This window comes from Neoarius graeffei, chromosome 21 (assembly GCF_027579695.1).
Source record: "Neoarius graeffei isolate fNeoGra1 chromosome 21, fNeoGra1.pri, whole genome shotgun sequence".
Taxonomy (NCBI): Eukaryota; Metazoa; Chordata; class Actinopteri; order Siluriformes; family Ariidae; genus Neoarius; species Neoarius graeffei.
In genome coordinates this window covers 25,485,213-25,509,964 of record NC_083589.1, presented here as the reverse complement: position 1 = coordinate 25,509,964, position 24,752 = coordinate 25,485,213, and the positions used below count along the sequence as shown (strand labels likewise).

General features: G+C 40.3%; 1 protein-coding gene across 2 annotated transcripts in view; it reads left to right on the top strand.

Annotated features, from left to right (window-relative positions):
* The window catches only part of syn3 (synapsin III), a 275,871-nt gene that overhangs the window by 14,289 nt on the left and 236,830 nt on the right, over positions 1–24,752 (top strand). For both annotated transcript variants that reach the window (XM_060902881.1, XM_060902882.1), the window contains exon 2: positions 22,505–22,922. In XM_060902881.1, the coding sequence (XP_060758864.1) occupies positions 22,537–22,922 (386 nt within the window). In that variant the 5' untranslated portion in view covers positions 22,505–22,536. The remainder of the gene's footprint in view (positions 1–22,504; positions 22,923–24,752) is intronic.

The following is a 24,752-nucleotide window of genomic DNA, read 5'->3' as shown; positions in this document are numbered from 1 at the left end:
TGTTGTTTATTATTATTATTATTATTATTATTAATATTTTGATGTTAAATGTCATTGTTCTCTTGGGGAAAGTGTTTAGTTATTAGTTGTTTCTGTTCTGTATGTTCATTTGTTTTTATCCCCCACTCAAATAAAGTTTGGCAGGGGATACAGAAATGGGGTCTGTCCATCCGTCCGGTCATGTTTTCGTTTCCGGGCCATAGCTTTAAAACTACTGAAGATATCTTCATGAAACTTTGTATACGTATCAAGCAACATGTGAACTGGTGCCTTTTGCTATTTTGAATTTTTGAAAAAAAAAAAATTCAAATTTTTACATAAATAGACTTTGACTTAGTTTCTAAGAGCAGTGTTAGTTTCCGCAGCATATATCCAAAACTATTCATGATACGTATTTGAAACTTGGTATACACTACCGTTCAAAAGTTTGGGGTCACCCAGACAATTTTGTGTTTTCCATGAAAAGTCACACTTTTATTTCCCACCATAAGTTGTAAAATGAATAGAAAATATAGTCAAGACATTTTTCTGGCCATTTTGAGCATTTAATCGACCCCACAAATGTGATGCTCCAGAAACTCAATCTGCTCAAAGGAAGGTCAGTTTTATAGCTTCTCTAAAGAGCTCAACTGTTTTCAGCTGTGCTAACATGATTGTACAAGGGTTTTCTAATCATCCATTAGCCTTCTGAGGCAATGAGCAAACACATTGTACCATTAGAACACTGGAGTGATAGTTGCTGGAAATGGGCCTCTATACACCTATGGAGATATTGCACCAAAAACCACACATTTGCAGCTAGAATAGTCATTTACCACATTAGCAATGTATAGAGTGGATTTCTGATTAGTTTAAAGTGATCTTCATTGAAAAGAACAGTGCTTTTCTTTCAAAAATAAGGACATTTCAAAGTGACCCCAAACTTTTGAACGGTAGTGTACATGTTAACAAGGTGATGTAGATGTGCCTTTTCATACTAAGAAATTTGAGAAATTAAAATTTTTCATGTTTCCATGGAAACAATTTCAGACTTAGTCTCTCAGGTTAGTCTTAAGGGTAGGTTTTGTTTCCGGAGCAGAACTTGAAAACTATGAGTGATATGGTCTTGAAAGTTGGTATATGTGTTGATTAAATAATGTATATGTGCCCTTTCATACTTAGAAATGTGAGAAATTAATTTTTAGCTCACCTGGATCAAAGGTCCGATGGGTTTATGCCATGGGCTGCTGAGGTCAGTGTAAAGAGGTAGGGTTGGTTTCCTGCAACAGAACTTGAAAAATGTGACAAATAATATCTTGAAACTTGGTATATAGTTGATATACAGTATAGGGCGGGGGATATAGATGACTCTGTCGTCTTGTGTGTTTTTTTGTTTGTTTTTTAGCAACATTACGGGAAAATGGCTGGACCAATCTTCATGAAACTTTCAGGGTAGATGGGTATTGGTCTCAAATAGAAGCTCCAATATTTTGAGGGTCATCCGGTCAAGGTCACCAAAAAGGTCAAAATCATTTTTGGTTCAAATGGTGTCCCAGTGTCCCGAATGTGTCCCAGATCACTCCCTACTCACTACATAGTGGACTATATAGTCAGGTTCCCATTTTGTAGTGCTATCTGAATGTATAGTGAGCATTATTACACCCTGTATAGTGCACTCAAAGTATCTCACAATGCATCACGAAAAGTAATGCTGCGGCAGAGAAGAAAAAAAGGCCGCGACAAAGAAGTTTTATCATTTAATCAATGAGCTCACTATATAATCCTCTATATAGTAATTCCCTATATAGTGTGTAGGGCATAGTGAATGAGTGAGTGATTTAGGACACAGAATTTTTAACCAATCCGCACTTATTCTGATCAAGTTCGATTACCCGTTCTATTTCTTGATAAACTTGGAAACTAATCAGAACTAGAAACAAAATAAGAAAAACCTCGTTATAACTTCGTAGTATCAGAAGATAATCAGCAGATAAAAAGATAAATGAAATTCACCTCGTGGTTTGCCAAGGCTACTGATTCGACATCGAGTAAGTAGTGTTTATTTTAAGAAAATTTACCTTTTAATTATCACAGCTTTTGTTTGGTTCTTCTGAAAAGTCAAATCAGAAGTTTTGTGGTTTTTTTTTTTTTAAGCTTTTTGGCAGATATTTAGAGCCTTTACACTACACTTATGAAACAAAATGTTCTCATTATTATTACTGACTTTGAAAGAACAGAGACCACACTTGTGAGATTGAATCTCATCTCATCTCATTATCTCTAGCCGCTTTATCCTTCTACAGGGTCGCAGGCAAGCTGGAGCCTATCCCAGCTGACTACGGGCGAAAGGCGGGGTACACCCTGGACAAGTCGCCAGGTCATCACAGGGCTGACACATAGACACAGACAACCATTCATACTCACATTCACACCTACGGTCAATTTAGAGTCACCAGTTAACCTAACCTGCATGTCTTTGGACTGTGGGGGAAACCGGAGCACCCGGAGGAAACCCACGCGGACACGGGGAGAACATGCAAACTCCACACAGAAAGGCCCTCGCCGGCCCCGGGGCTCGAACCCAGGACCTTCTTGCTGTGAGGCGACAGCGCTAACCACTACACCACCGTGCCGCCCTTGAGATTGAATCAGTTGTTATAATACTAAAATAAGTGCTACTGGGCGCGGTTTGTTTTGCCTGGCGACGTTGGTCGGTTGGCCGGTCGGTTGGGACCATGGCCTGAAGGTTAGAGAAGCATTCTTGGGGCCCAAAGGGTCGCTAGTATAATTCCTAGGATCAGCAGGAAAAATGTGAGGGCAGCTGGGTGAATGAACAGCATTTTCCCTTCCCTCTGTATCATGACTGAAGTGCCCTTGAGCAAGGCACCTAATCCCCAACTGCTCCCTGGGCGCTGTAGCATAGCTGCCCACTGCTCTGGGTATGTGTTCACTGCTTCAGATGGGTTAAATACAGAGGAAGAATTTTGCTGTGCTTGAGTGTCCATGTGACAAAGGCTGTTTCTTTTTAAATTAAATACATTGAAAAGTTTGAACCTGAGTTTATTTAGTTGACATGAGACACGACTTCCAAAAGTGTTAAGCATGGTGTTTTAACATGAGGGGTGTGAGTGCGCGTGCGTGCGCCAAGTGAATACGCGTTCACTTGTTTTTGAGATTCTTCTGAATAAGAAGGTGATGACAGCAGTGAGAGAGACACCAGACCAAATTGCGACAAAACACGACATCATAGCCGTCATGAAGCTAAATCTGCAGACTCCTACTCTGAAAATACAGGAGTGTTCGATGTCATTTTCTGTATTAAATTAACTTCTAATGACCACCTTGATGAATTTGGTCATCAATAAAATCTTTTTGCTTGCATTTTTATGAGGTTGGTTTCTTCAGTCTTAAAACAAGCCCAAAAGCTAAACTCAAAATATCTTCTATAGTCCTTTTAAATTCCACCATCAGTAACTATCAGGGGCGGCACGGTGGTGTAGTGGTTAGCGCTGTCGCCTCACAGCAAGAAGGTCCGGGTTCGAGCCCCGTGGCCGGCGAGGGCCTTTCTGTGTGGAGTTTGCATGTTCTCCCCGTGTCCGCGTGGGTTTCCTCCGGGTGCTCCGGTTTCCCCCACAGTCCAAAGACATGCAGGTTAGGTTAACTGGTGACTCTAAATTGACCGTAGGTGTGAATGTGAGTGTGAATGGTTGTCTGTGTCTATGTGTCAGCCCTGTGATGACCTGGCGACTTGTCCAGGGTGTACCCCGCCTTTCGCCCGTAGTCAGCTGGGATAGGCTCCAGCTTGCCTGCGACCCTGTAGAACAGGATAAAGCGGCTAGAGATAATGAGATGAGTAACTATCAGTCAAATGCAATGTAATATTATTAATATGTCATATATTACAGTTAAAAATATGTCTTCATTAACATATTATTAATCAGTTTCCATGAACTAACTGACATCTTTTATTTTGTTTTCTAATTTTTTTCATCCAAATACTGCACTCTATGCTGCCATTTTGGGAGAAAATATCTTGAGATTTTAAATTCTATTCTATTCAATTCAAGTCAGTGAGCTCAACCCAGAGCTCAACCCATGGCGTCTCTATGATGGCAGTTTTTGGTGTGTTTGGCTTTTCCCATTGAGGCATCTACCTTTACTTCTCTGTATAATCTGTAATGTGTATATTCACTGTTCTTCTTTTGCCATCTCTATGCAGACTAAGCCATGTCCTCCTTAGACTACTGGTTCATGTGTCACTTCATTTAACATATTCATGGCTGTTCGTTGGTACCACGGAGGAGCTTCACTGTTTTAGGGTATCGATTCAAGACTGAGATCAGGTTATCATCTGTGTGGAGTTTTGCATGTTTGCCATATGGTCATGTGGGTTCCTTCTGGGTTATCCAGTTTCTGGGCGTTTGTGCATAGTGCCTTGTGATGGACTGACATCCCAAATCATGCCCAGTGTTCCCGGGAGAGGCTCCAGACAGGCTTGTAGTACTCGGGTCCAGGACTCGGACTTGACTTGGACTTGAGCACTGATGACTCGGACTCATGCATTAACTGCATTCGGACTCGTAAATTGGAGATGAGGACTCTGATTTTTTTCTTTATTTTTTGTAACATGCCATAATAATTTGGCATAAGATATTTATATCTACATTTTTTTTTTTTTTACTAATTTTGTGCAAGTGTCTCACACCTGCGCGCCTTGGGGCGTGCATCAGATAGACTCTCAGGTGCGTGCTGGACAGCGCGCACGTGCCAAGTGGACTCTCGCTCGTACCATAAACAACCCGCACCTGCATAGGATTAAGGTGCAATCAGCACGCCAATATAAAAACTGTGAAAACACACTTACTTTGCGAAGTATTAAGTTGCATTGCTGACACATTAGCAAGCCTTATTTCCTTGTTTGGTTTCCTGATCCCTGATTTCCTGTTTCTCATCTTTGATTCTGCTGAGTCTACGATAGCCTGTTTGTGCCTCGCTCGACCTATTGCCTGTTCCACTGTTTTACGATTTTGCCTGCCGTTCTAGGGGTAGATTTCCCAATAATGTTGCCCTTTAGGGCTAAAGACAGAGTTGAAAGATTCTCTTTAGCAACGGACGTTGTCTCTGTACGTGGTTTTCCCGAACTCACTCATCAGAAGGAGTCTTAATAGCAACATTGCAATGTGTGTCCCTGATGTAGGCATTAGTAGTTGCTAAATCCAGTCGATGAGGTCACATGGTGTTTGTTTTTTACCAAAAAAACAATGAAATATAAAGTGTTTTAAAATGTTAAAATATTGTATTGTCGTTAAGCATTACATATATAATGTGGTAATTTAATAATTGAAACTACAGGTAGTCGTCGACTTACTGTACGACTGCGTTTGGTTACGACTGACCGGTCGTAAACCGATCTGGTCGTAAGTCGGCCTATGTTAAATGAACGTAAGTATATTGTGATGTGTAATGATATTGTAATCATCTTAAAGTCTTATTTTATCAACATTTTCTTATTTCATTACCTTGGCTCATTATTTGGTTTAAGTCAAACACTGCATACTACACTGCGTACAGTACAATTCGTTTAATATGTGCAAAAAAAAATACGAAATACAGGTGTGAAAAATATAAAAAATTTTAGTTTGAAACATACCAAAATACAAATGTAAAACATAGCAAAATACAAAACTTAGTGACCGCTGGCATCACTGGTGCTTGGCTGTGGGTCGTCTACGTCATCATCAGCTGTTGCAGCGCTCGGGCTGGCGGGAGGATTTGCTCGTTTCATAAACCAGGAGCTGGGGCGGAAACTGTATGACGGAGCGCGAGAGAGACTGCGCATGTGCCTGGAGCTGGGGCGGAAACTGTTGTACGCGGCGAGAGGCGCTGCCAGGAGCTGGGGTGGAAACTGTCGTACGCTCAGCTAGCTCAGCTGGGAAACACTTGCCAGTCATAACCAGATGGTCATAAAGTCGGTCGGTCGTAAGTCGCATAGGTCGTAAATCGACGACTACCTGTATTTGATATTTTTGGGCAGTATTTTATTTATTTATTTTTTTTAATTCCGAGCGTGTTTTTTTTTTATTAAATTGATAAATGTTCACATGAAAGAATAAGCAAATAATAAACTAAATAAGTAAATGTGTTCTCTGTGCCCACTCATTTCACTGTTACTCAAACATGCGGTCAGGATTATTTCAACTGTTATCCACAATGCCAAGCTGGCAATGTTCTCCTTTATATGTGCGGAGAGAGAGAGAGAGGTCAATTCAACCTCCTTAGGTACACACAGATCAAAACCTCTCACACACACAATGTTACAGGTGCAGAAATGTGTCTCATTTATGACGCTAAACGAGATGATCACTCGCCTAATGGAGTTAAATTTGATTAAAATGTAGCGATATCAGTGTGACATTCCGTTATCCATATGTGATTCCAGACCACATTGAAATATATAATGTTTTTCGTATATTTATTTAATAATTAACTCGATGTACTTGCAATGTACAAGAAAAATAATTGAACACCGGCAGGAGATTCAACACCAGGTTCCCCCGTTGACTGTGAGACCGAGTCCCTCAGAGGCGCAGCGCATTCTGTGTGTTCGGCTGTGAGCGAGTCGCTCTTTGTTTTGAACGAGTGGTCCAGGTCTCTTGTAAATTCAGAGCAAACTAAAGGACTACTGTGGCTACGATGTTGTTCGGGAAAACCACGTTAGCTAGACAATGGACCTTAGGAGGTAATTAAAGACACTCTTAGCCTTAAGAGGCTTTCGGGAAACCCACCCCTGGATTGTTTACCGTCTTCACTTGTATTAATAAACACACTTTCTGCACTTACATCCATCTCCCAACCATCTCTGACAGAATACTTCACACTCCCTGACAAAGAGAAGCACATTCACCTGTTCATATGTCATGTTCAGGTTCAGGAGCAATGTTAATGGTGCTAAAACAGCCACCGTCAAATGGTGCAGTTGGAGTCTTGTTCTCGGACTCGACTCGAAAATTTTTTTAAGGACTTGGACTAGGGTGCCACTGAGTCTAATGGCCAAAAATTTTTTTCAATGTTTTCCAGGTCCCACCCTCTCATTTTGTTCCTTTTATGAAGCATAGTAATTACTCCAAGTTTCATACAAATATATGCATATTTTTTGGTAGCTCAATGGGCTGAAATGTTTTCATAGAGTAACTATTCAGTAGCTGTTGCATGCGTGTATTAACACTCTTATTCAACACGTTTGTGATAAAGGTCTACCTAAAAGCCTGGTTCACATGCGCATCATCTGCTCTGCAGAATGATTTGCAGCTGCTGCGTGAGCTGGAGAGCTACAAGAAACAACATGAAGCTGTTGCTAAAGCTGCAATAAAATCATTCTCTGGACACTTGTGGTACTTAAGTGAAATCCTGGTCGGTTTAGCATTCTTTGACTCTGCAGTGTCAGCTGAGGTGAAGTCAGCCATGGTGAAAGCCCTTGACAAGAAAACAACATATCATCCTCGATGCATTGCCTTCAACCCCACAGTACCTCAGAAGCAGCTGTTTGACTTTGTATCACAACACACCAAGCAGCTTTTCACAGCCTTTAACATCTCATCTCATCTCATTATCTCTAGCTGCTTTATCCTGTTCTGCAGGGTCGCAGGCAAGCTGGAGCCTATCCCAGCTGACTACGGGCGAAAGGCGGGGTACACCCTGGACAAGTCGCCAGGTCATCACAGGGCTGACACATAGACACAGACAACCATTCACACTCACATTCACACCTACGGTCAATTTAAGGCCTCTGCATGCTCTTGCGACAAGGCTTTCGCAGACAGCTTTTCACAGACAGTTGTAATTTATCGTTGAGCGGGGAGTAATAGGCGTGCGTGATGTTATTCACCGCTACAACGCAAGGGGGCGCGAAGTCGCGAAATCGCTAGGAGTAGTTGGTGGGTGTGGTTAGTGGAGTGTTTATCCTCCGGTTACTTATAATGACTAGAACTGGAGTCGTATAGATGTACATACTTCCTCACTTCCTCGATCAACCGCTCTTCGTGCTGCTCCATCTTCGTTCGTGTTTTTAAAAATGGCGGTCGTGAAAACAAACCAAACCGGGAAAGTAGGGAAGCGCATGTACAGCGGATGTAGAGTGGACCAATCAGAGCCCTCTTGTCTGCGAGGCTTCTGCGGTGGTCACAGTTTTTGGGAGGTGCACGCAGAGCGTCTGCGAAGGTGGGGGGGCTACGCAGATGCTATCTGCGACACCGTCTGCGAGGACTGCATTGTCAGCATAAATTGGCCTTTAGAGTCACCAGTTAACCTAACCTGCATGTCTTTGGACTGTGGGGGAAACCGGAGCACCCGGAGGAAACCCACGCGGACAACGTGCAGACTCCGCACAGAAAGGCCCTCGCCGGCCACGGGGCTCGAACCCGGACCTTCTTGCTGTGAGGCGACAGCGCTAACCACTACACCACCGTGCCGCCCAGCCTTTAACATCACACATCACATCACATTATCTCTAGCCGCTTTATCCTTCTACAGGGTCGCAGGCAAGCTGGAGCCTATCCCAGCTGACTACGGGCGAAAGGCGGGGTACACCCTGGACAAGTCGCCAGGTCATCACAGGGCTGACACATAGACACAGACAACCATTCACACTCACATTCACACCTACTGTCAATTTAGAGTCACCAGTTAACCTAACCTGCATGTCTTTGGACTGTGGGGGAAACCGGAGCACCCGGAGGAAACCCACGCGGACACGGGGAGAACATGCAAACTCCGCACAGAAAGGCCCTCGCCGGCCCCGGGGCTCGAACCCAGGACCTTCTTGCTGTGAGGCGACAGCGCTAACCACTACACCACCGTGCCGCCCAGCCTTTAACATACCACAGAAATTCCTCATGAACAGTCCAGATACATGGAGCAGTGACAATGATTACATTGTTGGCCAACAGAAAGTGAGAAGTCTGAAAGTCGTTAACGATGCAGCTGAGCGAGGGGTGGCCTTGATTCAGGTGTTCAATGGAGTCCTGACCAATCAAGAAGAACAAAAACAGTTCTTGTTGCAAGTTGTGGAGAAACACCGCCATGACTTTCCAAACAGTAACAAATCCACCTTGACTGCACTCGCTGCAGCTGCTGTTGACAACTAAATTGCGGACAACTAATTTACATTGTGACATTTTGGTCACTGTTTGTGTTAAACTGTTTGTGTTCAAAAATCATTTGTTGACTTTTGAAGTAACTGCTAGTAACTGTTTGATTTTCATGATTTCTGCAGTACTCTGTTTTTTAATGTTAAATTTAACATTATATGATTATATCAGAATTTTTCGGAAAATTACACATATTGTATAACTTTGGAACTGTTGAGCTACCAGTAAATATTATTATAATACATCCACACTTTGTCACATTTTTTCTTTTCACATTATGAACACATTTAGGGGGTGGGACAATGAAAATTAGAAACTTCATTTTTGAGTGGCACCCTAACTTGGACTTGACTCAGACTTGAACACTAGGGACTCAAGACTAGACTCGGACTCAAGGTTTAGTGACTCGACTACAACACTGGCTCTAGACCTAACATAACCTTGACCAGGATCAAAGCATTACTGAAGATGAATCTTGGTACCATTTGTATTATACCATTTGTCAACCACTGGTATTTCAATGAATTCACTAAAATGGTGTCTTTAAGTTTTGTATTTGGATTTTGTTTAGGCTTTGATTCAGTCATTCATTAGCTAGCATGAGCACAAACATTTGTGTCACAGAAGTGATTTAAATGGCCATGGAGGAAATGGAGAAGGGAAATGGAGTAAAGTGGCTGTGTTCATTGTTGGCAAGCTTGTAGAGAGCGTTTATGGGTTCGCACGAGCCAGATCTTCAGTTGTGGACTGGAAGGCAGTCGTCTTGCCAAGTCTGTGTAGACTGCTGACAGGGAATTTGGTTAACGCATGGTGACTCCAACTTCTCATCCTGTGTGCCAGCCCCAGACGAGCATCCAGCTGTAGATGCTTGGTGAGCTTATCCTAGAACCAGAAGCCTACGGTATATTTTTCACATATACATCACAGCACAGTGAAATATCTTTGTTTGTTAGGAAGCTGGGGTCAGAGTACAGGGTCAGCCATGTTACTGCAATCCAGCAGAGTGGGGCTTGAACAGCCAACCTTCTAATCATTGAAGGATTGATCCAAGATGCACCCTAGGGGAAGCAGGGTTCAAACCCTTAACCTTAAACTTGAGAGACAAACATTTGAACTAACCACTGAGCTTTTGAGAAACTCTAATCTGGGTGTTTTTTGTTTTCTCAGCTATCCAGTGTCATTCTGGGAGTGACTGACCTGGCTATGGGTGTTAAGTCCAAATGGTGGGTCTGTCATCATTAGGAATGGCAATATAGATATGGAAATGATGTATTGGCAAAAAGTGTCCACCTGCCATTTTACCATTTTTGTGAGATTTTGTACTTATGGAAATCTGCTTCTTCTCGGAATTGAATACACAATCAGTCTGTCTCATCTCATTATCTCTAGCCGCTTTATCCTGTTCTACAGGGTCGCAGGCAAGCTGGAGCCTATCCCAGCTGACTACGGGCGAAAGGCGGGGTACACCCTGGACAAGTCGCCAGGTCATCACAGGGCTTTTTTTTTTTTTAAATGTTATCTTCATTTTTCACTCTACCTTTATATTTTGCATTCCATATGCACTTTATATTTTATATTTCATATTTTATATATATATTTCTTTATATTTTGGTAAGCGTAGTTTGGTCGGGCAGCTGCAAAATAAGAATTTCATTACCCAATAATAAACCGCTGTGTCTGTTATTGTGTATATGACAAATAAAAAATCTTGACACAGACAACCATTCACACTCACAGTCAATTTAAAGTCACCAGTTAACCTAACCTGCATGTCTTTGGACTGTGGGGAAAACCGGAGCACCCGGAGGAAACCCACGCGGACACGGGGAGAACATGCAAACTCTGCACAGAAAGGCCCTCGCCGGCCACGGGGCTCGAACCCGGACCTTCTTGCTGTGAGGCGACAGCGCTAACCACTACGCCACCGTGCTGCCCACAATTAGTCTGTATTATAATTAAAATTAAAACGGAGCCTCATTCTAATATAGCTTCATAATGATTTTTTTTAAAAATACCCTTGAAGTGAAGTGTTAATCAAATCATTTTAACACTTATATGAAGCACTTTCTCAGCGTGTACTGTTATTAAAAACAAGCTAATTCAAGAAATGGATTAAAAGCTGTACAGTGTTGGAATTTGTCAACTCATAATGATAAGTGATGGTTGTTGTTTTGTCTTCCATCTCAAGACAGAGTTGAGTAAAAACCTCTGATACTATCTTACACATTTTGATATAAGCCTTTCATAAATTCTGCAGCATTGCAGCAATGTACATGAATGTGTTATGAAGGCACTATGTAGGTACCCTTCAAATAAAGTGTTACTATTCTCTCCCTCTGTAATATACCTGCAATGGCTGAGTGTGAGCCAGACCACCTATCCATGACTCTTACTCAGAGTTAATGTTAGAGTTAATGCCCTTTCTCTGCACTCGGTACTAAAGAGTGAAGGAAGCTGCCAAGGAATCCTGTGCAAAGCCTGGTTATCTTTACACCAGCTTTAACTCAGTATTCAGTACTGTTTGGTGGCTGATGGCTGTTTTAATAACCCCTTTCAGAAATGGCAGCATGAGAGACTGAGAATCTCCTTCTTCTTTCTCGTTCTTAATTGTTGGTATCGCTTTGGCATCTCATACTGTGCTTTGTGAGTGCTCATTGTAGCTGTCAGACATGCTTTTGTGCCTCTGCTACTCAGGACCAGGCTCATCTTTCTATAGTCTGAGCAGAATCTGAGAATAGGATATGCTTTGAACTTCATATATACAGGATGTACATTCTATAACAGTATGTAGAATGTATCACAAATGTACAAGCTAGGCATGGAACGATATATTGTGCAACAATAAATCGTGATACAAATTTATGACAATTCGAAGCAATGAAATAAAAAATGAATTGGGATTAGCATCAGGCTGCGTAATCTCTCTTATTTTTTCCTAGCTGTAATTGCATTGTTCAGACAACACAGGGCAAAATAATGCACAATAGCAGGAATGCATGTGACTTCACTGAAGGTGGAAGTAACACCGCTCTAATGCCACGAAAACACAAAAAAAGCAGATCTGAAATGTGAACGAGGTGTTGTGTGATTGACTGACTGTACACAGATTTAACAAGAAATCAGAGCTCTCTTTTTACAGAATGCTGAAAGATAAAGAAAAGAGAAGCAAATGGAGGCAGTACAAATGTTCATAAAAGTTTATTAAGGAAAGGCCTATTTGTTATGAACTCTTCATTTTTAATAAAAGGAACATTTTAGTCAAAATGTTATTATATTTTACTCCTACCTTTTTAAAAATGTGGGTAAATGATTCTTGTTGGTTAAGAAAATAAAACAAAAGGTTTTATAAGGGGCAACACGGTTACACCACCATGCTGCCCATTATAAAACCTTTTGTTTCATTTTGTTTCCTGATTAGCACTGTCACCTCACAGCAAGAAGGTTCTGGGTTCAAGCCCAGTGGCTGATGGGGGCCTTTCTGTGTGGAGTTTGAATGTTCTCCCCATATCTGCGTGGGTTTCCTCCGGGTGCTCCGGTTTCCCCCAACAGTCCAAAGACATGCAGGTTGGGTTAACTGGTGACTCTAAATTGACCGTAGGTGTGAATGTGAGTGTGAATGGTTGTGTGTCTCTATGTGTCAGCCCCGCAATGACCTGGTGACTTGTCCAGGGTGTACCCTGCCTCTCACCCATAGTCAGCTGGGATAGGCTCCAGCTTGCCCGCGACCCTGCACAGGATAAGCGGTTACGGATAATGGATGGATGGATGGATGGAGGTTTTCTAAATTAACAAAAGGAATATTTGGGTTGATAAAGAATAGGAAAATAAATCTTGCTTTTTTTTGGTAATAAGATTTTCATTTATTTATTTATCTATTTTCAAAAATATCATAAATTGAATCATGAATTGGGCAAATTGTTACATGCCTAGTACAACCCCGATTCCAAAAAAGTTGGGACAAAGTACAAATTGTAAATAAAAACGGAATGCAATAATTTACAAATCTCAAAAACTGATATTGTATTCACAATAGAACATAGACAACATATCAAATGTTGAAAGTGAGGCATTTTGAAATTTCATGCCAAATATTGGCTCATTTGAAATTTCATGACAGCAACACATCTCAAAAAAGTTGGGACAGGGGCAATAAGAGGCTGGAAAAGTTAAAGGTACAAAAAAGGAACAGCTGGAGGACCAAACTGCAACTCATTAGGTCAATTGGCAACAGGTCATTAACATGACTGGGTATAAAAAGAGCATCTTGGAGTGGCAGCGGCTCTCGAAGTAAAGATGGGAAGAGGATCACCAATCCCCCTAATTCTGCGCCGACAAATAGTGGAGCAATATCAGAAAGGAGTTCGACAGTGTAAAATTGCAAAGAGTTTGAACATATCATCATCTACAGTGCATAATATCATCAAAAGATTCAGAGAATCTGGAAGAATCTCTGTGCGTAAGGGTCAAGGCCGGAAAACCATACTGGGTGCCCGTGATCTTCGGGCCCTTAGACGGCACTGCATCACATACAGGCATGCTTCTGTATTGGAAATCACAAAATGGGCTCAGGAATATTTCCAGAGAACATTATCTGTGAACACAATTCACCGTGCCATCCGCCGTTGCCAGCTAAAACTCTATAGTTCAAAGAAGAAGCCGTATCTAAACATGATCCAGAAGCGCAGACGTCTTCTCTGGGCCAAGGCTCATTTAAAATGGACTGTGGCAAAGTGGAAAACTGTTCTGTGGTCAGACGAATCAGAATTTGAAGTTCTTTATGGAAATCAGGGACGCCGTGTCATTCGGACTAAAGAGGAGAAGGACAACCCAGGTTGTTATCAGCGCTCAGTTCAGAAGCCTGCATCTTTGATGGCATGGGGTTGCATTAGTGCGTGTGGCATGGGCAGCTTACACATCTGGAAAGACACCATCAATGCTGAAAGGTATATCCAGGTTCTAGAGCAACATATGCTCCCATCCAGACGACATCTCTTTCAGGGAAGACCTTGCATTTTCCAACATGACAATGCCAAACCACATCCTGCATCAATTACAGCATCATGGTTGCGTAGAAGAAGGGTCCGGGTACTGAACTGGCCAGCCTGCAGTCCAGATCTTTCACCCATAGAAAACATTTGGCGCATCATAAAACGGAAGATACGACAAAAAAGACCTAAGACAGTTGAGCAACTAGAATCCTACGTTAGACAAGAATGGGTTAACAATTCTATCCTTAAACTTGAGCAACTTGTCTCCTCAGTCCCCAGACGTTTACAGACTGTTGTAAAGAGAAAAGGGGATGTCTCACAGTGGTAAACATGGCCTTGTCCCAACTTTTTTGAGATGTGTTGTTGTCATGAAATTTAAAATCACCCAATTTTTCTCTTTAAATGATACATTTTCTCAGTTTAAACATTTGATATGTCATCTATGTTCTGTTCTGAATAAAATATGGAATTTTGAAACTTCCACATCATTGCATTCCATTTTTATTTACAATTTGTACTTTGTCCCAACTTTTTTGGAATCGGGGATGTACAAGCTGAGTTCAAAATGTTCTGCTGACCATCTCGCGTTCCAGATGAAAATATTTGCTTGCTTTCATCTATAAAAATGAACCGCACTTAAAGAATCCTGAAGTGTATATGCATCTTCTGTTCAGAATAGTTATTTATTTTAAAACGGAGGTTTATGGACATGATATGCGGTATGATGGCTGATCAGATATTTTGGAATTCTTCTTGATGTGCTTGGCTCATGTCTGGCTTGTTTCGTCTGTCGTGTTATTTGAGTATAGGACACCTTTTTTTAAAAAATAAATTTATTTATTTTTTTAAATGTGTGAATTCTGTTTCATACCTAATAGAAAGTGATGTGACGGTGGGAAAGACGGAGAACATGATTATATCATCCACCCATACTGGTTATGTGCGACAAAGAACCCAGCATGGCGTATCTATTTTTTCACTCACCTACTCTCACTTCCAGAGGTGAGAGGAGGTGTTGGATATGGGATTGTAGGAGATGTAGTTTATTCAACGGAGGACTGGTTTGCTTAGCAACAAGGTGTTTTTTATTATGTTTTCGGGTTGTCTGTGCATCCATTCATCCACGATTCCTTGTAACGTGATCTCTCAAGGTTGAATATTTGTAGGATTCATCCTTTTATCATGGAATTATCATTTTCACCAATTCAAGGTCACAGCAGGTCAAATGATTTGAAAATATTTTCAACAGCTTCATTTCTGATTGAACACTCGTGTTCAGGCCCATTTTCCACTCTCTATGGTTTTTGTGTTGGGCCTGTCTAATAGTCTGGTTTTCCATCCAGGATTCTCATTAGCTAGTGCAATATCTCAAGAACAGGCAGGAGTGATGATTCTATATCATTAAATTTAATGTTTAAAATTTATATCGGGAAGGCGGCACGGTGGTGTAGCGGTTAGCGCTGTCGCCTCACAGCAAGAAGGTCCGGGTTCGAGCCCCGTGGCCGGCGAGGGCCTTTCTGTGCGGAGTTTGCATGTTCTCCCCGTGTCCGCGTGGGTTTCCTCCGGGTGCTCCGGTTTCCCCCACAGTCCAAAGACATGCAGGTTAGGTTAACTGGTGACTCTAAATTGACCGTAGGTGTGAATGTGAGTGTGAATGGTTGTCTGTGTCTATGTGTCAGCCCTGTGATGACCTGGCGACTTGTCCAGGGTGTACCCCGCCTTTCGCCCGTAGTCAGCTGGGATAGGCTCCAGCTTGCCTGCGACCCTGTAGGACAGGGTAAAGCGGCTACAGATAATGGATGGATTTATATTGGCAATTTATACATTTCTGTAAAGCTGCTTTGTGACTATACCCATTGTTAAAAGCACTATACAAATAAACTAAAATTGAATCGAATCATTGTAACCGGCAGTTAAACTGATTAGAGTTTCAAATTGATCCAAATAGGATCAAGGTCACATCAATATCAAATGTCAGAAATAGTTTTTCTTCAAGATTCATCCCTGTTTAAAGCATATTTTCAGGGTATAAATTAGTAACAGGAAGGACTAGACACGAGTGTGCAACAGGGAACTAAATTATTTAAGAAGAGTGTTTTGATTTAAACATTTTTAACATCAGTAAAAAGCTTTATTGTGATCCACTGGTATCTTGGAAATTTTAAACTGTACCAGACAAAAGTCTTAGGCACATGTAAAGAAAGACACCAAAAATGGCTTAAAAATAATGAAAATGTTTCAACATTGAAGAAATACGATAAACAGTAAGCCATAATACATGAAACAAAGTCAATATTTGGTGTGAGACAAAATTCACTTTGCTTTAAAAAAAAAAAAAGTAGTCTCGGGTCCAATGAGTGCAGTTTTATGCGGAAATGAGCTGTGGGTTTTACTGAGCATCTTACAGAACCAGCCACAGTTCTTCTGGACACTTTGACTGTCACACTCGCTTCTTCATTTTGCACCAAAACCCAAAAGTGCTCTCTTATGTAATATGCTGCTCAGATACAAAAAAATCTTCCTGTAACATTTAATTTTGTGCTGGAAAATGAACGTTTGTACTGACTCAATGAGACTTTTGCACAGTACTGTAGATACAACAAATAATATTAAGTTCGTCTTGCCTTGCCCATTTGCTCTAATCAGTAAAACGACATGAGATGAATGTGTTTGCTCCTCAGACTAAACAGAATGCCTCGCTTTCGTCAGCCGTTACACAAACCAGCACTGCATCAATTAGCACCTGATCTCATGTCTTTCTGTAAAGTCTTTATCCTGAACCTCCAGTTCCCTGCAGCTCCGCAGTTCTTTCTCCTTCAGCCTTATTCAAGCCGCCATAACACTATTCACGCCGGCTTTTATCCAGCAAGAGCAGAGCCACTTTTCCTCTAACTACTCGATATGCAAAGCTTTTGTAGAGACCGACTGACTGAAAACAGGATCTCAAGTATCTCTGTGAATCACTGCTGCTCCTCATTCTGTCTAAAAGATGCAAATGTAATGATCCATGAAGTTCTTTCTCCGAAATGACTGCTTATGCAATTGCTGCCTCTTCTCAAGTGTCTTTTTGGAACATGCTGTCTCTACTTAAACACCTTAAAGCGCAGATTCACAGCTGCAGTGTTATGAGGTTTATGTTTTGTCGTGACAAAATGATGGAAACACCCATCAACATACACTGGGTTTTCAATTTAGTCGGTAATGTATTAATACATCACTATAATTCATAGTCACATTAGGCATGTAACGATTCACCCAATTCAATTTGATCCACTATATTAAGTTCATGATTCAATTTTCATATGATATATTTGAAAAAAATATTAAATGAAGCTTTTTTTGGGCAATAAAATTTTCAACATTTTCTTTATCAACTTTAAATTAAAAAAAACCCCTTTGTTTCATTTTCATAATTATAATACATAGGGCCAAATTACTCATTTCTGATTGGTCAATCAAGGAGGGCTTTTTTCCTTAACACGGGGCCGTATTTCTGAAATGCTATTGGCTCGTTCGTTGCTTGATAACGGTTACAAAAATGAACAAATTTTGTCAACAAAATGGCTGACTCTGCTGACTCAGCAATGCCGCGTTTCGCTATATTTGTAATTCCTTTTAGATCAAGCACAGAGTTTTCTTGCATTTAGCAATCAGCTTTTGTAAAGAAGTTCCAATAAAATTTTGTAAACCACTTTCAAAATCCTCGTGTCGTGTCGCCGTGTCATGATGAAAGATGCTTTAGAAACTGATTCAAACGTGCAAGATAGTCTTGCGCCCTGATTGGTTCAGAAAACATGAATGACAAATGTTGTGAACTTGAATGGCTTCCGAGGTATGAATTTGGCCCTATATATTATAAACAAGTAACCGTATGGTTCCTCATAAAATTAAGGATCAATTTCACTCGTGATTTTAAAGTTTTTCGATTTTCAAAACTTCTAAATCACTTGCGAAATTAATCCTTAATTTTACTTGGCCCCATACAATTACCTATACTAACCAGCAATAATTATCTACTCACATTTGTAAAAGTTGGAGTAAAATATATATATACAGTGGTGGGCAAAAGTTTACATACCCCAACAGAATGTTTTGTTTCTTGGCTATTTCTAAGAGAAATTGAATGATAATACACAAAAACCTTTATTTCACTTGTGGTTAATGGTTGGCTGAAGCTATTTATTGCATTATTACTGCGTTTACTCTTTGAAAACCATGAAAACAACAAAAACTACCTAAATGACCCTGATCAAAAGTTTACATACCCCTGTGAATTGACCTGAAAACCTGTACACAATTTGACATAAACAGGACTGAATGGCAATTAAAGGCAACCACCTTCACCTGTGATCTGTTTTCTTCTAATTAGTGGGTGAAAATAAAAGTCAGTAAATTGCTGGACTTTTGAGAGAACCTTTTATCACTCATCCAGTGCTGCGCGTCATCTTTGAGATTGAGCCATGGGAAAATCAAAGGAATTGTCAAAGGACCTGCGTGAAAAGGTAGTTGAACTTTATAAATCAGGGAAGGGATATAAGAAAATATCAAAGCAATTAAAAATGTCAGTCAGCACTGTTCAAACAATAATCAAGAAGTGGAAAGTCAGGGGCTCTGTAGACACCAAAGCCCGTTCAGGTAGACCAAGAAAAATTTCACCCACCACTGCTAGAAGAATTGTGCGTAATGTAAAGAAGAAGTCCCAAATAACATCTGGTGAACTTCGAGATTCTCTGAAACAAGTTGATGTGGATGTTTCAAAGAGTACAATTAGGAGACTCTTGAGAAGAAATGGGCTGCATGGGAGAGTTGCCAGAAGAAAGCCCCTTCTACGCAAATGCTACAAAGAAGCCCGTCTATGATATGCCAGACTGCACAGAGACACACCCCAAACCTTCTGGCAAAAAGTTGTGTGGAGTGATGAGACCAAAATTGAACTTTTTGGGCACAACACTAAACGCTACATCTGGCGAGGAATCAACAAGGCCTATGATGAAAAGTACACCATTCCCACAGTGAAACATGGTGGTGGATCTCTGATGTTTTGTGGATGTGTGAACTACAAAGGCACTGGAAATTTGGTAAGAGTTGATGGCAGGATGAATGCAGTCACTTATCAAAAAATATTGGAGGAAAATCTACACGCCTCAGCCCGGAAGCTGCGCATAGGACGAACTTGGACATTCCAGCATGACAATGATCCAAAACAAGGCCAAATCAACTTGTCAGTGGCTCCAACAGCATAAAGTGAAGGTCTTAGAGTGGCCATCTCAGTCTCCTGACCTCAACATTATTGAGCCACTCTGGGGAGACCTCAAACGTGCAGTCCATGCAAGACAGCCCCAGGCTTTACAGGAACTGGAGGCTTTTTGCCAAGAAGAATGGGCAGCTTTACCATCTGAAAAGATAAAGAGACTCATTGACAACTATCACAAAAGACTTCAAGCTGTTATTGATGTTAAAGGGGGAAATACACAGTATTAAGAATTGAGGTATGTAAACTTTTGATCAGGGTCATTTGTGTAGTTTTTTTGTTGTCATAATGGTTTAAAAAGAGTTAACATTTTCTTGACATTTTCTTGACAATAAATGGCTTCAGCCAACCATTAACCACAAGTGAAATAAAGGTTTTTGTGTATTATCATTCAATTTCTCTTAGAAATAGCCAAGAAACAAAACATTCTGTTGGGGTATGTAAACTTTTGCCCACCACTGTATGTTATTTACCAGCTGGGAGGTCCATGTCGTGAAATACCGTGACCGAGGTCCTGAAAGTACTTACCGAGGCCCTCTCCTGAAATGTTTTATTTTATTTCTTCTTCCTCAGGGTAGTAAAACTCGCTTTCGCTGTGAACACTGTCGTTATCGCTATCCATGATGTAAAATTAATGCTGTTCTCCTGAGAAATGACGGCAAAAATTTATAAGATTTTTGATAATCTTATAAATAAACCTTATAAAAAAAAAGATGAATGTTGACAAAAAATGCTACCATGCTTGTTGTTGTTGTGAAAAAGCGAGGTCCGTAACCGGGGTCCGTACCATAAGATACAGACCCGCTCACCAGCCAATCAGAGCGCAGGATTTGGACCACGAAAAAAATAAAATGGCCTATTAACTAAAATATTCTTTTTATTAAAAATGAAAAAAAAAAAACCCAAACAAATAGGCCTTTCCTTAATAAACTTTTATGAACATTTGTACTACAGTGGCGGCTACAATTATCAACACCTTAACAATCTTTTGGCTGTTGCAAAAGTAGAAAAGACTTTCAATACGTAAATTGTGCATGAATAATCACTCAAATTTCCACTGGGGGGGAGTTGATTCCCAATTACTTAGCGTATCAGATCATGTGACACCGTTCCACAAGTATTGACACCTTTGTCCATGTTAGACACTGTTCCACAATTATCGACACCCAGATGATTATTTATTTTAAAAAAAGTGGTATTAACAAAACATAGTTTTTATTTAAAATTTGTTTTACATAGACTTATATTTAGTGCAAAATATCTTGTGTCAGAAAATCTTTGTTCCACTTTCTACTCGCTTTCTAAGTATTTTTGTAGATCACATTTTGTTAATCATTCGTTGTTTGTATTAATTTCTAGTTTTGTAGTTTACCAATAAATGTCAACAGGCAACTGACATTGTAACCACATGAAAATCCAGGTCAGAGGTCGCATGTCATTCCTCGAACCAAAATATAAAATGTCTACTGATATTGTAATATGTGGTAGATATTTACAATAAACTGCAAAAAATAAAAATAAAAAAAAAATTCTGAATGGAATAGAAAAATCTGAATATTTCAAGCATTTAATTATTTCATATTCTAGGAATTTAATTCTGGTCTAATTCTATTTATTGCAAAAGGATTCCAAATACTCTATAAACATTCCATTCTGTTATGGATCAGAAAAAAAACTATTATAAATCACAGCACTTTTATTTTTTTAAGTACTTCATCTACTTCAACAATGTTACACAAAGATGGCTCCATAACAGTTGTAAATGTTGCTTAATTCCACAGGGTGTCGATAATGGTGGACACCGGTGAAAGTGATCACTATTATCGACACCTCACGTGACTTCTCAAATGCACGTTTAGATACAAAATGTCAACTGTCATACGAAAGAGTAAGAAACAAAGTAGGGTTCGACAAGGAGATCATGAAATATCGGTGAATTTGATCAGTAAAAACATGTCCATGATCTTTCCACCATGCTTACCTGCAATGATAATGTCTGGGTTTTCCTCAAATTGCTGATCGTGCTTTAAAAAAATTTCATCTCCGGTAACAAGCTGTCATCAGACGACAAGATCAAAGGGTGAGGGGGCGGGGTCTTCCGGTTGATTAATTAACCAATAATAACTGCTGTAACTGAAACTCACCTTTGTAAAGTTGTTTTTTATTGGTAAATCTGAAAAGGTGTCTAATTATGGACTGTTGATAATTGTCGCCGCCACTCTACCTCCATTTGCTTCTCTTTTCTTTATCTTTCAGCAGTCTGTTAAAAGAGAGTTCTGATTTCATGTTAAATCTATTTATACTCCACCATACAGCATCTCTTTCCCATTTTAGATCTTTTTTTAATGTTTTTGCAATATTAGAGCTGTGTTACTTCCGCCTAGGGTGAAGTCATGTGTATTCCCGCTAATGTATATTATTATATCCTCTGTTGTCTAAACAACACAATTACAACAAGGAAAAACTAAGATTATGCAGCCTGGATGATTCAAATCATCATAAATTTGTATCACGATTTATCATTGCATGATATAGCTCTACATTCCTAGGTCCAATTTGGTGAGCTTTTACACACATACACCAAATGTTATGTCAGATATGTTGCACATCACTGTCACGGAGTGAACCGTGACCTTTATGAGTTGTGCACCGAGTGCGCAGTCAGTCATCTGCTGGTGCTTTAACATCTAAGCAGACTTGCCGCTAGTGTCGCTGGTATTCTCCACACTACATTGTCACTACTGTTTGCATTGTTTCATATTACTGGTTTACTGGTCATTTTGTCATTTATCACTAATTGCCATAACTTCATTACCATTCTTAGAACTGTGTTGTGTAGGAATGCAGGAGAAGGAAAGGCCTTCCGGCATTTTAATCAACCACAATTTCATTCCTAGGCCCCATGGCCTCAGTCTGTGTGTTCTGACTGATAGGAAGTTTAAACCCATATTATGATTTTTTTTTTTCTCACAAATAGCTTGTTATAATGTTTTTTTTTTTTTTTAAACCAGAGAGGGTGAAGGACATTCTACCGTACATGTTACATTCAGCATTGAAATTGTCTTGATTTCAGTTACATGTTTATTCTACTTGAGATGTTATAGCTTGTAACCAGTTACGTCTTATTTCTTTTTCCCCAGCTCACCATTTCTTCCCACTGAACAGTACCACCATGAACTACTTGCGCCGGCGTCTGTCCGACAGCAGCTTTGTAGCCAACTTGCCCAATGGCTACATGATGGACTTGCAGAGGCCGTCAGGCTCCAGCGGTTCCAGCAGCTCCACCAGCTCTCCAGCATCCCCTGCCATGGAGAGGCGTCAGCAGCAGCCTGCAGCACCAGCCCCGGGTCCTCCTCCTCCTCAACCCGCCTCCTCAGGCACATTTCTCAGCTCTTTCTCCAGCGTGGTGAAGACGGCTCAGATCGCCAGTGCTGTGCAGGCTAAAGTTGCTGCTCATAGTGACAGCAGCGCCGCAGCAGCAGCTGTCGCAGCTCTGGCCAAACCTATAGTCCGCAAGCCCAAAGTCCTGTTAGTCATCGATGACGCACACACAGATTGGTAAGAGCTTTTTCGATGTAGTTATGATATGATCCAACACATAATTTGCACTCAGTACATACAGTATCTCTGGAAAATGATTCATATATTTCAGTGCACTGGGATGAAGGAAAGGACGACACTTATGGCACAGGCGTTCCTTCATAAATCTAAAAAAAAAAAATTCTGGTAAAACAATGGTATTTAAAAGTCTGCTTTTATTTATAAGAAAAATACAAAATGTTACTTCATCGTTATTTGACACCTTTATTGTCATCTAGAGAAACATTTGGACTTCTCTAGATAGATAACTATAGAGCAAGACAGTGAATGAATTTAACTTTATTCTCAAAGTAATTGTCAGGAAGAAAACATTTTATTTTAGGCAGTTCCTAACAGTTCATTAGCCTCGGTAGAGATTTACAACCCGCTGATAATGTTCTGTCTGCTAATGAGCCATGCTGTTTGCAGCACTTTGGATTTAATGCAGGGATTTACTAAAAAAAACCCAAAACAAGTTCTTGTTTAGCATATCAGCACAAAAAGCACATGCTGCTAAGAGGCAAATCTGACGCTCATCTGTGCTCTGTAGCGTCCTCATTTTTTTAAATTTTTTAATAGTGACACTGCAGTAAATGTCATCTTGCAAGTCCAAATGGTTTGAATATAGTCTGATTTTATTTTGTATTTCCTATTAGAAGCTTACAGTAAACAAAATATATTCTTATGAATCATATTTCTAGACATTTTTATTACGAATTTCAAACTTGAATTACTCGTTCTATAGGTAGATCATTTTGCAAAATTTAAGCATTTGTTTCTAGAAATGTGTATATTTCTATAGTGTGAGAGAGAGAGAGAGAGAGAGAGGATATTACACAGTTGCGTGAAGATACGAATTTATCTTTGACCGGTGAACATATTCACGAGTGAGCAAAATGGACATAAAGTGAAATATTTTTCAACGCAAGAAGATAAACTTCATATCTTCACACCACCGTGTAACGTTCTTTATATTATATGGACACAGCCACACACACAAAAAAAAATGCACAAGTTAATCAAAAGAATTTTAATTTTGAACTGGTTCGGCATTTTGACAGCGGGAAAACATTGGGATTGACGTCATCGGAGTGAAATATTGGGAATTATTATACATACAAGACACTTTTTCCATGGAGTAAAAACGTCTTCTATTCCCTTCTAGCAGGTTTCATTCATTTGGTTTGATAGCATGCGATATTGTTAGCATATCGCTTATCCTACGTATATTATGTCACTCTACCCAATGGAGAATGAGTGTTGAATATGGTTTACGATATTGCATGGTTATCAAGACAACATGACGTCACACGTCGGCGCTGATGTGAATATTCAGTTAGAGTTTTCTACTGTGCGTGTGCACAAGCATTTCTTTGTTTGCCAGGAAAGAGAAAGACGTGTTGAACACCCGAAAGGCTACCAAAACTTCATTAGATATTCTTCACGCATATTTACAAGCAGTGGCGAACCGTTACTATTAGAGCTGGGACTTGAGCTCAGACAAAACTTAGCCAGACACTGAAAAATCAACAGGGCAAAGGATTTTGTAAGGGATTAGTGGCAGGTTGCCAGGTTGCTCCGTTGTGTGTAGCTGTCGATGTTGATTTTAAAAGTGACTCAGTAAATTACACAGGGAAACGAATACTTAAGTCTGAGTGAAAAATACTGTGGCGAGCTGCATGGAAGAAGAGTCTGGAGACAGAAATCTTAGTTTCTTGGTTGTTAGCCTGTGCTACTTGCTCTCGATAGCACTGGCTTGACTGCTTTATTAGCATTCGCTAACACTACTGATGAACACTACACCGGCTG